Consider the following 13,264-nt stretch of genomic DNA (forward strand, 5'->3'; position numbering starts at 1 on the left):
TCCACTCACAGAATTCCGGATTTGCAGCAAAATATTCGTGCAGCAATACATGTACATCTCGGAAGCTACCTATACTGAGCCCGTGGCACTGCCACTGGCAGTGTCCTTGAGCTCGATTGAAGGCGGTAGCGTGTACTTCCGTCGAGGATAGCTGATGGACGCGGTTAATCTGCGGGAGTCTTGATTTACCCACGTAGTGTTTTGGGCATAGCCGGTTAAAAGTAAAACTGAGCATTAGCACTATTTGGTAGAGGGATTTGAAACTAGTGTGTGATGCAATCGATTTCAGTGTTGAGATCAAACAAGGTTATTCGGGTATTGCTAGGTCTAGCTCATCTACGTGATCGTCTCCTGAAATTTTAACCTTGCATGAGCTCACACCTGCTAGTTGAGATGCCTTCCAAATCCCCTCGTTTCTTCGTTTGCTGTTGCCTTCCATCCCTACCTTTGAGAGTTAGCTTACAGCGCGAGGATGTTCTGCGTGTCACAGTTGTCGTTAGTGTAGCCCTTGAAGCAATCGCAGACGCCAATCAGGGTGTCACAAATGCCTCGGCCGGAGCATTGCGAGACGTAGTTGTACTTGTACGCATCCTCAGGCGGAGTAATTTCGTACACAAACAGAACTGTGTTGGCGCCACCATCCAGAGAGTTTCCCCCAAAAGGTCGATCCAACGTGATAGTAGTGTCGGTAGCCACCGTGACCGCTTTGAGTCGGTAGAATTGGTTTTCAAAGAAAATGAGATCCCCAGCCGCAAGGCCAGTTGCAGCCCCCGTTACGGTGATTGTCGTGGCACCAACAGGAACGGCAGGCGAGATTGCTTTGCCGGTAGACACTGTGACTCGGGAGACTCCACTAGAATCCTTCTGAGCGTTGAAGCGATGGCTGGTGGTTCCTAGCGCGTGGTTGACCGCGTACACGAGTGTAATTGTCGTCCCCGAAAGAGTACCGAGCAATACATGCGAACCAACCCGGAACAGTGTGGCAGCAGTATCTGATAGCCCAGCAGTGTTGGTCACCGTGAGTGTGGTAGTTGTCTGGGCAGTAACGATGACACCGGAATCCTCTGTGAACCATTCGTTGTCTTGACCCTTCTCCATCGCGTACAGCGCGGCAAACTTTTTAGCTGGATCGACGACACCGTTGAAGTCGTAACTTGCAATTTCAGGAGTGCGTAGACGACCAGGATTGCCGGTGAACTGACAGACAACTGAAAGACCGTGGGTTGCAGCCGTGCGTGTGGATTTATAGCCGACAAGGTCGTCGCCTACATTAACATTCGTCGGCTCGCAGTCTACGTTTTGGAAAGTCTTGTTGGGGATTTTCTTGATTGCTGCAGCGACAGCATCAGCGTTTCTTTGCGCAAGCTGAAGAGCAGTGGGGGCAACGGAGGTATCACCATCGACATCACTCACGATTGGGATGGGATCAGTGATGTAGGATTCGCCATGGTAGTCGAAAAGCCGAAGACGTACCCAATCAGCTTGGATCGTTCTACCGACAGGAGTTGTTACACCTAAAGTGGTTGACGATGTAGGAAACGCAGTCGGATCAAGCCAGACGTGTAGCGCAAACACCTCGTACGTTGCTGTGCCCACCGATAGAAACATCGGATCCACACCAACCTTACAGGTACGCAGTGAGCAGTCGGCACCGTGATACCAAGGATCGCAACGGCAACCATAAGTGACTTTGCTGTCCCATAGATCATAGGTTATCTTGTTCACGTTGTCCGGATTCCCAAAAAGCGTACCCGGAGCCTTGAGTCCCAGCTCACTGATACTCTCACACGTTCCATGACCACTGCACTTGTTAGGACACGCAGCGCGCTGGCATGCCACACCTTCATATCCGTCAAAGCACACGCACGTTCCCAGAGTTCGATCACACAGTCCCTTGTTGGAGCACTCCATATAGAAGTGGGCCTCATTGGTTATAGCATCCGGGCTAAAGTACTCGTACGTCTTTGCTGGAAACTGCTGCGAATCCTCGAGAATCCAGCCGGTCGTCTTCCGATCCTGATCATAATTGATGTCACCCTTGGGCGTGTCAGCGTGGGCGTAGCCGAATTGGCACGTGCGGTCGAAGCAGTCGTTGCCCTCGTAGTTCTTGTAGCAATTGCACATGTCCTTGGCCATACACGCTCCGTTGCCCGAACAGGCGTTCGGACACTCGGCTGAAGTCGGAACGCTCAGCATTGCCACGACCACCAGTACCAATCCGGACGCTAGCAGCATCTTGCGCCTACCTCCCATAGTCGCTCAGTCGTCTTCAGTTGAACTTCACTTGCCGGCCTAATGGTTCGTTGCCCCAACGCTGTGGTTTGCCAAATGCCTAACGACCGACACTAACCGACCTATGCGATCTTGCAATGTGCACCTCATGAAGAGGCGGTAGCGACGGGTGGGACCGAGATCTTTGCGCGTCCCTTCATGCGCAAAGCAAACGGTTAAAATATCGGTTGCATTTTCGTGGAAATAATTTAAGACAGGTTGTGTGCTTTGAAGCGATCGATTTTGAGAAGGTTGGAGCAAAATGAACCAGACGCCGCCGGACCCGCACGCACCGGAATCGGAGACAACACGACAAGGGAGGACGTTGATTCGGGTGAGTTTGCTACGAGTTATATGGCTTGTTGGTGTCGAACTAGGCTCATGAATGGTTCTAGCTGTTGTTTCGATCGAGTAAGGAGGATGAGAAAAATAACAATGGTAAGATGAAAGAACAAGACAATCGAGCTGAAGATGCCGCGTCCTTGAAGCAGGCTACCCACACGCAACTTAACAGTGATCAGCCTCCTCCGGTACCTGCAACGACAAGTAAATTTGCTTCGCTAAAGCGCAAGTTGTTTCCATCTCAAAACCGACGATATCCTCGACAAGTGCCACCACTTATCAGTCCAATCACCGCATCAGTGAAGCCTCCTCTTCCACCACTCGGAGAAAATCTGAAGCCTCTTAGCTACAACTCGACATCTAGAAACGACGACGAAAACAGTGATCAAAACCAAGCGAATGAGGGGTTGTTCAGCTTAGCTCTTTTCAAAGATAATCAGATGTCAACGTATCTGGAGTCGGATGGCCAAGAAGATACCCCTGAAAGCGACTTCTCTCTAGCAGAGGTTGACAATAATTGGGCGATAACATGCAGGAGAACGCTTATAGACGACGATGATGACAGAGATCTGGAAAGCGCAGTGGAGGCCCTCGATCTCGAGAGCTCGAATCCCGACAAGACGTTGGAAGAGGTGCGCACTTTTCTCTTTGCAAATGCAACAAATGTTCCTAATTCTTTTTCGCTTCATCGTGTAGATGAGTAAAGCTATCGATGACCTACGAGAGTGGAAACAAGCCCACCAGCAGAAAACACAGGAAGCTTTGGATGTGTTGGTACGTATTACGAGATTCCATTCAGTATATTTCAGCTCGACTCATTTTTGAGTATTTCACGAAATAGCAAGCTGAACAAGAACTCCAACATTCTGTTAAATCATCACGAAACTCAATTGAAAGCGAAGATTTTCTAAGAGTACAACTTCAAGTACGTACTTCGACGGCATGTTTACCGATTGTTACGCCAACCAACGTTATGTTTCAGCTCAAGATGCAGCAACAACAGCGGGATCGCGAGGCGCAAGCACTCGAACTCCGAAAAGAAGTCGAGGCGTTCCAAGTCGAGTGTAACGTCTTCAAGACTACACTTGACGAATCCGAAGCCACCCGAGTGGAACAGGCTCTGCAAAACTGTACCGACTCCAAAAACATGGCCCTCTCAAGACTGCGCGACGAACTCTTCCAGCTCGACGTGAAGCAGCGTCAAGAGGCACTGTTGCAGGAGCTGCAAGGCACCGATAACGCTCTAGGTACGCTACCACAGGCTATTGTTACGTTTACTAGCTTTGGAGTCGCTGCTAACTTGTCGCTGCTAACTTGTATATTTGCAGACATGAACATCGTGAATGTCCAGGTATGCCCCAGCAACGAAGAAGACATTCTCTAATTTTCTAACCACACGCTATATTGCGTCCATTGTAGGCTTTTACGGGTGAACTGGATGCCATCTTGGCGCAGTTTGACGGCGATGGCGTTAACGGCAAGCTGAGTGCGATGGCTGAAGATGAAGGTCTGACAATCTGATTAATTACCCCTTTCAATGTGATGAAGATCATATCATTACGGGGTATCTATTCGTAAAGGCAGAAAATTTACAAAAAGGTTGAGTTAGCATCATCAACAACTTACAAATATTTAATATCGCAGGTTCTCTTTTTATTGATTCTAATTCCCTCCCCTTTCATATCCGAATCCACCTTCAACCCGCATCAAAGGTCCAGCCCTCACGTCTCTGATGGCCGCGCGCGAGCTTATCGCGCTCGAGGATGTGGCCAAGATGCCTGCTCCAGGGCTCAGTACGCCAGCCAACGTGAGCTTCAGCCCGGACGGCCGCATCGTGGCCTTCTTGCATGCCCCTGGGGCTCAGAGCGGCCTCTCTCGCCAACTGTACGCGCTGGACGTGGCTTCACGCCGCGTGTCGCTACTGGCAGCTCCTCCCAACCAGGGCAACACGGAAGGGAATCTCAGTCTCGAGGAGAAGCTTCGTCGTGAGCGTCAACGCCAAATGGGGGTGGGAATCACGTCCTACGCATGGAACCCGTCGCCTCTTTCCCAACGCATACTATACCCTCTACAAGGTGATATTTACCTTCAAGAACAGCCAGGGGCGGAGCTTAAGTTGCTCTTCGACAAGACCTCGACTGGCGCCGCAGGAGGTGCCATCGACCCGCAGTTCTCGCCTGATGGCAGATGGGTGGCCTTTGTACAGGACAAGGAGCTCTATGTGATCCCCAGCCACGTGACGGAGGGCGGACAGCAGGCCGTACAGGTGACGCAAGGGGCTCGAGGCGTCGATGGCAAGTCCAATGGACTCGCCTGCTTCTTGACTCAAGAGGAACTCAGTCGCTTCCGCGGCTTCTGGTGGTCTCCTGACAGCACGAAGATCGCGTTCGAGGAGATCGATGAGAGCCACCTCCCCAAGTTCAGGATCATGCACTCGGGCAGCGCCGAGCCGACGGGAGACGCGGCGCAGGAGGACCATCGCTATCCTTTCGCAGGTGCTGCCAACCCCAAGAGACGACTGGGGGTCATCAAACTGCCACACGCAGAGCAACAGAACTCTCGTGAGATCCCCACTCCTGTGTGGATGGATTTTGCCAATCCAGACCCGGATTTTTACATTTCCAGAGTCAATTGGCTGCCCGATCAGTCGCTCGGAGTGCAGAGACTGAATCGACTGCAGACGGAGGTGACTTTCTTGCGCTTTGACGTGCATACTGGACGTGCTACGACGCTGATTCAGGAGAGCAACCCCGTGTGGTTGAATGCGAACTATCTGTTCCGTAATATTGAAGCGGAAGGCAACAACACGTTCCGGTTTTTATGGGGATCGGAGAGGAGTGGATTCATGCATCTGTATCTGTACGAATACACGGCTGGAGCACCGGGAGCGCGTCTGCTTGGAGCTGTGACGAGCGGCAAATGGAGTGTGGAGTCTGTGGAAGGTATCGACTTAGCGCAGGGCCGTGTCTACTTTTGCGGTACGGTGGATTCCCCACTGGAGCGACATTTATACGTGACGTCGCTCTTGCCGATCAGTGACCCACCGCTGCCTCCCACGCGACTTACTGGTGCTGAAGGTATGCACAGTATCGTCATGGACAGCAGTTGCCGCATGTTCGTGGATGTGTACAGCAATACTACGACACCTCCACGTGCACTTGTGTGTACTGTGCCTTCGGAAGCTCAGATTGCAGCAGTGAAGCCGGTTGAGCCGGCAGACCCGACTTTGGCAGCAGAGCCAGCAGCCCCAGTGTCTGCTGAGCTTGCTGCAGTTTTCCAGACGATTCAGGACTCTGCATTTCCCCTTACTACAGAGCAGGAAGATCTGCGTGTTTCGATTCTTCAAGCTCAGGCCAAGTTGTGCACTCCAAAGATTATTTCGTTCCCGACACGTGACGGCAAGGAGATGCTTTACGGGGCTGTATACCTGCCCGATCGAGAGATTCATGGTGACGGTCCGTACCCTACCATGGTGAGCGTGTATGGTGGCCCGCATGTCCAGCGTGTTGCGCGGATGTGGGCGATGACTGTGGATATGCGAGCGCAGCGGTTCCGTGACATGGGCTACGCTGTGCTGAAGGTGGATAACCGTGGTAGTTTCCGTCGTGGATCGGCTTTTGAAGGCGCAATCAAGCACTGCATGGGCACGGTAGAGATTCTAGATCAGGAGGACGGCGTCCGCAAACTGGTGGACGAAGGAATTACGATCGAAGGACGCGTAGGAATTTATGGCTGGAGCTATGGTGGCTACATGTCGGCGATCAGTCTCATGAAGGCGCCCAAGACCTTCAAACTTGCCATCGCTGGCGCGCCTGTGACGAGTTGGGACGGCTATGACACGTGCTACACGGAGCGCTACATGTCTACGCCTCAGCTGAACCCGACGGGTTACCGGGACGGCAGTGTCATGGAAGCCGTTGGAAACATGCAGCATGGCCAGAAGCTTATGCTTGTTCATGGATTGATCGATGAGAACGTGCACTTCCGCCACACAGCTCGCCTTATCACGGCGCTGATCAACGCACGGAAGCACTACGACTTGCTGCTCTTCCCTGGCGAACGTCACTCGCCTCGCCACCTAGAAGACCGAATTTACATGGAGCAGCGTATCGCCGAGTACGTGGAAGCCAACCTGTAATGGGGAATATGAACAACAGATTACTACTTCGAAGCAGTTAAGGCGTCGTGTCGTCGGTGCGGGTGAGTGAGTAGTGCGATGCGTTGTATTGAATCCATTCTAGAGTATACGTGAGTACTCTCTGCACGATGTCCGGCTTGCTCAAAACTGCACTTTGCTGTTCTCAGGATCTCTCCAGCGAGGCTTGGATTGCGCGTTGAAGCTCATCCATTTCGTCTGTGTTGGTTGATTCATTGCCGTACAGACCGAAGTCCTGCGGCGGTGCATAATCTTGAGCTGACAATTCCATTGCTCGACGTAACTGTTCGTCATAGTCAGCGGCTCCACTTGCTGCTGGAACGCTTGCTCCAACATCTCCCAGAGACGCCTGAATCGCTGCAGATATTTGAGCGTCGAAATCGACTGCGTGGTCACCTAAAGACGCTTGAATTGCAGACTTCATCTGCTCTTCTTCTGACTCTGCTTTTGCCTTGGCCAGCAGCTCCGCTTGGATTGCTGCCATTTCACTTTCTCGTGTAGCTTCTTCGATCTCTTCACGCTCTCGATGAGCCTGTGCCGGCGAAGCTTCTCCATACTCTGCTAGTGATAGTTTTAACGTCTCTTCCAAACTTTTGTCCATGGCGTCGAACTCGTTTCGAGATTGCTAGGATATTGAAAATAAAAGACAGCAGAGTTAGCGTACAGTAGCTTCGTTCATCAAGAGACTATGTACAACGTACCACGAGGACTTGTTCGAGCTGCTCAACTTCTGTGCGTTCACGGTCTGATTGGGCCTGCACTTCCTGCTCCACTCCGGAAACATCGTTACGTGTTTCACGCGAGTTGATACGGTGGGAGTATCCGATATGACGCTGCTCCCATTGACCCGGTCTCTCTCGAATCAAATTTGCTTGATGATCTGGGCCTACAAGAGAATCATAGTGACCTCCTCCGTAGTAACTCAACCTAGCAGCATAGTGTTAGTTCAATTAATGTAGTTAGAAGTGTTCGAATGCAACGTACCGAATGGGAGGTCTAGTGCGAGCAAGGGCACTGTTCTCGTGAAAGCATCGAAGCTTTCGGAAGCCTTGTTGAGGGTCGTAAGCAAACACTTCAGCAGGACGGTCGTAGAGCTCGCATAAAGCTTGCAACTCCGGGTCGTCTCCCCACACCCCATCACGTCGTTTGTAGCGCAAGTACCGCATGAATGCTGCCATGTCGCCCACCACATAAGGTTCAAAGTATTCCTTCTCACTCTCCATGTAATCCATACACGCCGCACGTACAAGAGCATGATGACTATCATCACCATACACTTGATGACTCACGGATCGGAAAAGACAATTGCCATCGCCTTCAATGTCATGAATCGTCAACCCAAGCGTAGCCTGGAGCGAGTCACGGTAGTGCGTGAATCTCGGATTCTGCGCTTGAATGACCCGTCGATGTGTCGCGTTCGGCGCGTCCACAGCCAGTTTTCTCTGTTCAAGCGTACTCCCACGTCCACGGAGTTGCAAGTGCTCTCCAGCCGGCGCCACCTTTGCAGGCGTGAATTGAATCCACTCGTCGAACTTCTGGTCGCGTCCAGGATATCTCACCAATACCGATCCACCACCTGCTCTCACTGCGAGCGCCTCCTTCCACAAGCTACTATTGCCTCCACCAGGACGCACTTCAATCTGCTGGGCCTGTCGAATCGGTGCACTGTCATTCCGAGCCTGCTCAAATAATAATAAAAAAAAACTCTGAAAATCTTAATAAAATTATAACCATCCCTTCCAAATTATACCTTGATGCCTGACTGTGCCAGTCGACCAGAATCCATCTGCAACCATTGGTGCCATGACTCGTGCATATTGAGGAATTGTAGCAACACTTCCCCGTCTGCGATCTGCAGGACTCTGGCTGGACACCAATTGCCAAAGACGTTCTGGGCGTCCACCTGGTCACCCACGTGCATCTGACGCCTCCACTCGTAGTCGAATACATTGACGCGCATCATTTCTGGCCAAAATGCAATGAAAATGAATTGCAATGACAAGAATAAGAAGGAGGCTTTTCAGTCAAAAGCAAAAAGTTTTGACGGGATATTGGGAGCTAATGAGAGGGAATTGACGCATACCTTCTTCGAGGTCAGAGTCGTCGCTTGCTGTGTGGCTTCGGCCGTCCATGGGGTCGTCTGGGCGCTCTCTAGGGGAGGCTACAAGCCGCTCGCACACCATGAGGAATAGCGTCCCTGTCGGTGTAATCTGAAGTTAAAGCAAAAGCAACTTTACGCTTATGTTGCGTTAATAGAGATTGTCGGGACAACTTCAACATAAAGGCAACTTTCCGATAGTTTTTGCTTACGATATCATAATATTTTTTTACTTGCGGGCGGAGGTCTGTGTAATTCCATAGTAACAAACCATACCGTCGTCGTTCTCTATGGTAGTGTCGGCGCCCTTGGAGATCAGATAGGCCCCGAGTGAGTCTCCATAGCCGTATGCAAAGCAGAAGTGCAGAGCTGTATTCCCTCGATTCTGCAGCATCAAATAAGGTTAGATGCAAGCCATCACCATGCACAAACAAGACAATCTTACATTCTGGCTGTTGATGTTGGCGCCTCGGCGCAACGCGAGCTTGGTGATTCGTTTGAGTCCGTTCTGACACGCTATGGTCAGCAAAGTGTTACCGAACGCGTCCCTCGAATTCACAGGTACACCCTGGTCTAGCATGTAGATAACAGAGTCGTAGTGGTTGTGGCGTGCAGCCGAGAAGAGATCATAGTCATCTGCTGGAGGAGCAGCGTCACGTAATTCCGACGTGTTTCCACTGCGGTGCTGTTTGTAGTCGAACGAGTCGTACGCAGGCTCAGTTACTGGTAATCGTTTACTGCTGGCACGGAAAGCAGCATCCTTGTACGATGCTGCAGGCGAATTCATTGCTGGATTATTAACACATGATGCTCGAGACGCGTGGGGAATGATAGGCGCGATCTCTCGAGGTGTAACATAGTCACTATCATCGGACGAGGCGGAACGAGCGCTCACACTTGATGTACGAGGCGCCGGGGGAATGACAGGTGCGATCTCTCGAGGTGTAACATATTCACTTTCACCAGATGAGACGGAGCGTGCGCTTCCTCGGGGTGACACGAAGCGCTCGTCTTCAGAACCTGTACTGGAATACCCTCGTCGAGCAGAGCTGCGAGGCGTGTAGAATCGGTCGTCCGTGCCTGCCTTCGCCTCCATCTTGAAATCCCTACCCTGCTCAGAGCAACCTGCAGATTAAATGACACGAGGAATGGCAAATTGCACCCTATAAATAAATACTCCAGAGCGGCTCAGATCAACACTTCAAATGCACTGACGGAAATAAGCCACGCTCGAACTCGTATTTCAAACTGGTTGCGTGTTTCTCTCTGCAGGCAATTAGTTCTGCACATGCAGCGGCTTAAAATGCGAGAGAGATCCACTGAGGAACAGCAACTCCCCGCCTGGATCTCGATCAAATGACCTAGCGATGGCTCCATCACAAGCTTCATCAGATCTCGTGCCTCCAGCTGAGTTCCATCTCCTGATTATTCTTCCATCTTAGCGTCACCGTCCTCATCCTCCTTGACGTCCGACACTTCAACAGCGTCAATCTACAGACACCAGCAACAGCCCACCAACATTAGCTCGCCAGCAAAAAACAGCCCAAATAACCGCCAATATATCCGTACGTAAGGCTGCAGCTCGGCGCCCTCGATGATCTTGAAAGGCTGGTCCACGCCAACCACGGCGATGGTCACGTTAGCGGCCGTGAGCTCCTGGTCTCCCTGGAGGCAGCCACGCACGCCCTGCAGTGCGTGGTGGATGAGCTCGTCCTTGCCCACTGTCAATCAACGCATCGTCAGTAATCTCTCTTCCTTCTAGCACCAAAACCTCCACTCACAGTTGGGGAAGCTCTCGAAGTGCTTCTCCAGATACGTGCGGGCCGACTGCGATCGTGCGCCGATGGCAATGCCCTTGTACTCATAGTAGTTACCCGACGGACACGTCTGGTACAGGTGCACACCTTTTTTCTACAATAACAACAATAACAATAAGATCTCTGCTCCTCCACAACGTCATAGTTAAGGATACGTACGTCAACACCAGCCACCAGCAACCCCACACCGTAGGGGCGACGGATGTACGACTGGGTGCATTCCTGCTTCTTGTCCGCCACGTCCGAGACCAAGCGCCCCACAGTGATGGAGCTGCCGTACACGAACTTGTGGTTGAGGCTCTCTGTGCGCATGAATCGCGCCAGCGTGCGCGCATCAGCTGTGAGTCCAGAGATGGCGATGCCCATGTGCTCATCGATCTTGAAGACCTTCTTCTGATGCTCGGCCAGCTCCAGACTCTGGCGCTTGATGCCGCACAGCACCGCAAACTTGTTGGACGTCAGGCCCAGACACGCGCTGCCCTGCTTTACGGCCTCCATAGCATAGTCGATCTGGTGCAGGTGGCCCTGCGGACTCCACACCGTCACATCCGTGTCGTACTGATTGCGGAACATCTTGTCGCCGGCTTCGTTTAGCTCAATAGCGTGAAGGGGGAGACAAAGATCTGCTAATACCGTTGCGGACGGAAATTTGCGACAGAGGTACCGTGATAGACAGAATTTAAGCTCCTACGATTTGAAACTGGTGTACCGTGATCGACGTTTCCTAAGTTTTTTTTTTTTTTTTTTTTATCGGATTCACAAAAGTATCCGATGATGAAAATGACGAGAGTACGGCGATCTCGGCTGTGCATCTCTCCGTATCGGTTGAAGCTGACGCTAATGTGTCTGTGTGTGTACGTGCAGTATCTAGGACAGCGTGAAGCGCAGCACTTCGACGAGCAGCTGATGAGTTCTACGCACGGTTTCAGCATTGACCAACTGATGGAGTTGGCGGGTCTCAGTGTGGCTACGGCGGTCGGGAAGCAGTACCCCACTAATACAAAATCGACGGCAGCGACCGGCGGGTTCAAGCGTGTGCTGGTGGTCGCCGGCCCGGGTAACAACGGGTGAGTGCAGAGTTTGGAGGAGATTGAAGAGGTAAACTTACTGAGAATGATCTTGTGCACAGCGGTGACGCGTTGGTTGCAGCACGTCACTTGGTGGTAGGACGCTTTAAAGTGACGTATACTGTGGTTGGTTGGGGTATTGATCATGTTTCTTGCAGCATTTTGGGTATTCGCCGAGTATTTTGTATCCGAAGCGCAGTGCGAAGCCCCTTTTCCAGGTTTCATTTGGTGGTGTGTCTTATGACATGGCGAGGTACTGATAGGGTGCTGTATAATTTGGTTGCTACCCGGTAGGGACTGGTGACGCAGTGTGAGCAGTTGAAGATCCCGTTTATTGAACAGATCCAGAACGCGTACGAATGAGGCGGTGGTTTGTTCTGTTCACAATAAAAGCATTGAGGAATTTGTGGTGGTTGATACTGTCGTAGCTCGGATGTGGATGCCGCGTACGACTTAATCTTGGACGGCATTTTCGGGTTTAGTTTCTCTGGAGGCATCCGTCCACCATTTGACCACGTTGTCGGCACGCTGCAAAAGTGTCAGACGCCGATCGTGTCTATTGACATTCCGTCGGGATGGCACGTTGAGAAAGGTGAGGTTTGATGTGCAGGGTGCGTATGAGAAGTTATGCGTATTGATGTCCGATGCACAACAGGGAATGAAAGTGGAGTTGGCTTGGAGCCGCAAATGCTGGTCTCGCTAACTGCTCCGAAACTGTGTGCGAAGCTTTTTACTGGCCCTGATAAGGTTCACTATGTCGGAGGTCGATTCGTGTCTAAGTAAGTTGTCATTTGCAGACCAGTGTAGCATGTAAGTTAAACAGGCCTCCTCATTATTTTTTGTCCTGTGTAGGTCGCTGGCGGAAGAATTCAACCTGGAGCTGCCCGAATACCCCGGTGTGGAGCAGTGCGTGAAGGTTCCAATCCCGTACTGAAGCCAGCAAGGAGATCTGCGGTCTCGAGTGTGACTGCAAGTGCTCCGTTCTTTCGTGCCAAATCGACAGTGTCAACAACCTTTCAATCTAATTGATGCCGTTGCAGCTTTGTAGTGTCCTCTTTGTCATCTTTGCGATCGGCTCGTCTCAGCACGAAGTGCGTGGGTATCACCTGTAGTCAGTAGATGCCTGGCTTATCACGGTTTCGCTGCTCCATGCCGGTGGTGTGGTTATTGGTTCAATGCACGCGTCTTCTACGAGGTAATTGGCTACTGGTAGGTCATCCACACGCCCACATTTAGTCGATAGGCTAGTCGTTGCACTCCCCACGCGCTCAAGTATAGTAGTCCACCTCTGCTTGTGTGCACAGTATATGTGCAGGTCTCCGTGACAGGGACACGAGATCCATCAGGGTCGAGAACCAGCGCATGGCCTTGGTGGGGGCAGATAACATGGTTCTTGTCGACACCCTGCAAGCACTACGAAGCATGTACTTGGGAATTCTTTGGTGTTGGATCGGATACCATGAACTCACGAGCGCCTATCCGTTCGTCTACATGGAATGTGAGCCTGGCTCAC

At 51.6% G+C, this 13,264-nt stretch overlaps 7 protein-coding genes across 7 annotated transcripts; 3 read left to right on the forward strand and 4 right to left on the reverse strand.

Annotated features, from left to right (window-relative positions):
- Nucleotides 1-179: 179 nt before the first annotated feature.
- On the reverse strand, nt 180-2,357 carry PPTG_02441 (hypothetical protein). Its single transcript, XM_008893521.1, has one exon. The coding sequence runs from the start codon at nt 2,251-2,253 to the stop codon at nt 460-462; it is 1,794 nt and encodes a 597-aa protein (XP_008891769.1). The 5' UTR covers nt 2,254-2,357; the 3' UTR covers nt 180-459.
- A 176-nt stretch (nt 2,358-2,533) lies between these two features.
- On the forward strand, nt 2,534-4,257 carry PPTG_02442 (hypothetical protein; the record flags this gene model as incomplete). The annotated part of the gene is made up of 7 exons (XM_008893522.1): nt 2,534-2,605; nt 2,667-3,245; nt 3,310-3,387; nt 3,455-3,538; nt 3,596-3,860; nt 3,942-3,964; nt 4,033-4,257. 7 exons carry the CDS (start codon nt 2,534-2,536, stop codon nt 4,132-4,134), a joined length of 1,203 nt encoding a protein of 400 aa, XP_008891770.1. The 3' UTR covers nt 4,135-4,257.
- A 46-nt stretch (nt 4,258-4,303) lies between these two features.
- On the forward strand, nt 4,304-7,540 carry PPTG_02443 (hypothetical protein). Its single transcript, XM_008893523.1, has 2 exons — nt 4,304-6,813; nt 6,919-7,540. The coding sequence occupies exon 1, from the start codon at nt 4,346-4,348 to the stop codon at nt 6,749-6,751; it is 2,406 nt and encodes an 801-aa protein (XP_008891771.1). The 5' UTR covers nt 4,304-4,345; the 3' UTR covers nt 6,752-6,813; nt 6,919-7,540.
- PPTG_02444 (hypothetical protein) lies at nt 6,764-9,007 on the reverse strand. The gene is made up of 5 exons (XM_008893524.1): nt 8,853-9,007; nt 8,520-8,734; nt 7,754-8,448; nt 7,471-7,696; nt 6,764-7,394 (listed from the first exon to the last, which is right to left on the reverse strand). Exons 1-5 carry the CDS (start codon nt 8,950-8,952, stop codon nt 6,915-6,917), a joined length of 1,716 nt encoding a protein of 571 aa, XP_008891772.1. The 5' UTR covers nt 8,953-9,007; the 3' UTR covers nt 6,764-6,914.
- Nucleotides 9,008-9,058: 51 nt separating this feature from the next.
- PPTG_02445 (hypothetical protein) lies at nt 9,059-10,047 on the reverse strand. The gene is made up of 2 exons (XM_008893525.1): nt 9,313-10,047; nt 9,059-9,252 (listed from the first exon to the last, which is right to left on the reverse strand). The coding sequence occupies exons 1-2, from the start codon at nt 9,961-9,963 to the stop codon at nt 9,097-9,099; spliced, it is 807 nt and encodes a 268-aa protein (XP_008891773.1). The 5' UTR covers nt 9,964-10,047; the 3' UTR covers nt 9,059-9,096.
- On the reverse strand, nt 10,030-11,336 carry PPTG_02446 (hypothetical protein). Its single transcript, XM_008893526.1, has 4 exons — nt 10,844-11,336; nt 10,649-10,778; nt 10,437-10,588; nt 10,030-10,358 (listed from the first exon to the last, which is right to left on the reverse strand). Exons 1-4 carry the CDS (start codon nt 11,255-11,257, stop codon nt 10,293-10,295), a joined length of 762 nt encoding a protein of 253 aa, XP_008891774.1. The 5' UTR covers nt 11,258-11,336; the 3' UTR covers nt 10,030-10,292.
- A 99-nt stretch (nt 11,337-11,435) lies between these two features.
- Nucleotides 11,436-12,897, forward strand: PPTG_02447 (YjeF family domain-containing protein). The gene is made up of 8 exons (XM_008893527.1): nt 11,436-11,473; nt 11,549-11,751; nt 11,814-11,847; nt 11,910-11,969; nt 12,046-12,104; nt 12,180-12,343; nt 12,407-12,530; nt 12,604-12,897. Exons 1-8 carry the CDS (start codon nt 11,456-11,458, stop codon nt 12,683-12,685), a joined length of 744 nt encoding a protein of 247 aa, XP_008891775.1. The 5' UTR covers nt 11,436-11,455; the 3' UTR covers nt 12,686-12,897.
- The last annotated feature ends 367 nt before the right edge of the window (nt 12,898-13,264 follow it).

The sequence above is a fragment of the Phytophthora parasitica genome, assembly GCF_000247585.1.
Source record: "Phytophthora parasitica INRA-310 unplaced genomic scaffold supercont2.2, whole genome shotgun sequence".
NCBI lineage: Eukaryota > Oomycota > Peronosporomycetes > Peronosporales > Peronosporaceae > Phytophthora > Phytophthora nicotianae.

What these genes read in the sequence shown, in the direction of transcription:
- PPTG_02447 (XM_008893527.1), top strand. An exon ending in ATTGAACAGATCCAGAACGC is followed by an intron (nt 12,105 to 12,179) that starts GTACGAATGAGG and finishes ATACTGTCGTAG; the next exon opens with CTCGGATGTGGATGCCGCGT. An exon ending in GGAGGTCGATTCGTGTCTAA is followed by an intron (nt 12,531 to 12,603) that starts GTAAGTTGTCAT and finishes TGTCCTGTGTAG; the next exon opens with GTCGCTGGCGGAAGAATTCA.
- PPTG_02445 (XM_008893525.1), bottom strand. Translation starts at nt 9,963, where the DNA reads ATGGAGGCGAAGGCAGGCACGGACGACCGATTCTACACGCCTCGCAGC. An exon ending in CCAACATCAACAGCCAGAAT is followed by an intron (nt 9,253 to 9,312) that starts GTAAGATTGTCT and finishes TTGATGCTGCAG; the next exon opens with AATCGAGGGAATACAGCTCT.
- PPTG_02444 (XM_008893524.1), bottom strand. Translation starts at nt 8,952, where the DNA reads ATGGTGTGCGAGCGGCTTGTAGCCTCCCCTAGAGAGCGCCCAGACGAC. An exon ending in TGGCACAGTCAGGCATCAAG is followed by an intron (nt 8,449 to 8,519) that starts GTATAATTTGGA and finishes TTATTTGAGCAG; the next exon opens with GCTCGGAATGACAGTGCACC. An exon ending in CGCACTAGACCTCCCATTCG is followed by an intron (nt 7,697 to 7,753) that starts GTACGTTGCATT and finishes CTATGCTGCTAG; the next exon opens with GTTGAGTTACTACGGAGGAG.
- PPTG_02446 (XM_008893526.1), bottom strand. Translation starts at nt 11,257, where the DNA reads ATGTTCCGCAATCAGTACGACACGGATGTGACGGTGTGGAGTCCGCAG. An exon ending in CTTCGAGAGCTTCCCCAACT is followed by an intron (nt 10,589 to 10,648) that starts GTGAGTGGAGGT and finishes GTTGATTGACAG; the next exon opens with TGGGCAAGGACGAGCTCATC. An exon ending in GCGCCGAGCTGCAGCCTTAC is followed by an intron (nt 10,359 to 10,436) that starts GTACGGATATAT and finishes TGGTGTCTGTAG; the next exon opens with ATTGACGCTGTTGAAGTGTC.
- PPTG_02443 (XM_008893523.1), top strand. Translation starts at nt 4,346, where the DNA reads ATGGCCGCGCGCGAGCTTATCGCGCTCGAGGATGTGGCCAAGATGCCT.
- PPTG_02441 (XM_008893521.1), bottom strand. Translation starts at nt 2,253, where the DNA reads ATGGGAGGTAGGCGCAAGATGCTGCTAGCGTCCGGATTGGTACTGGTG.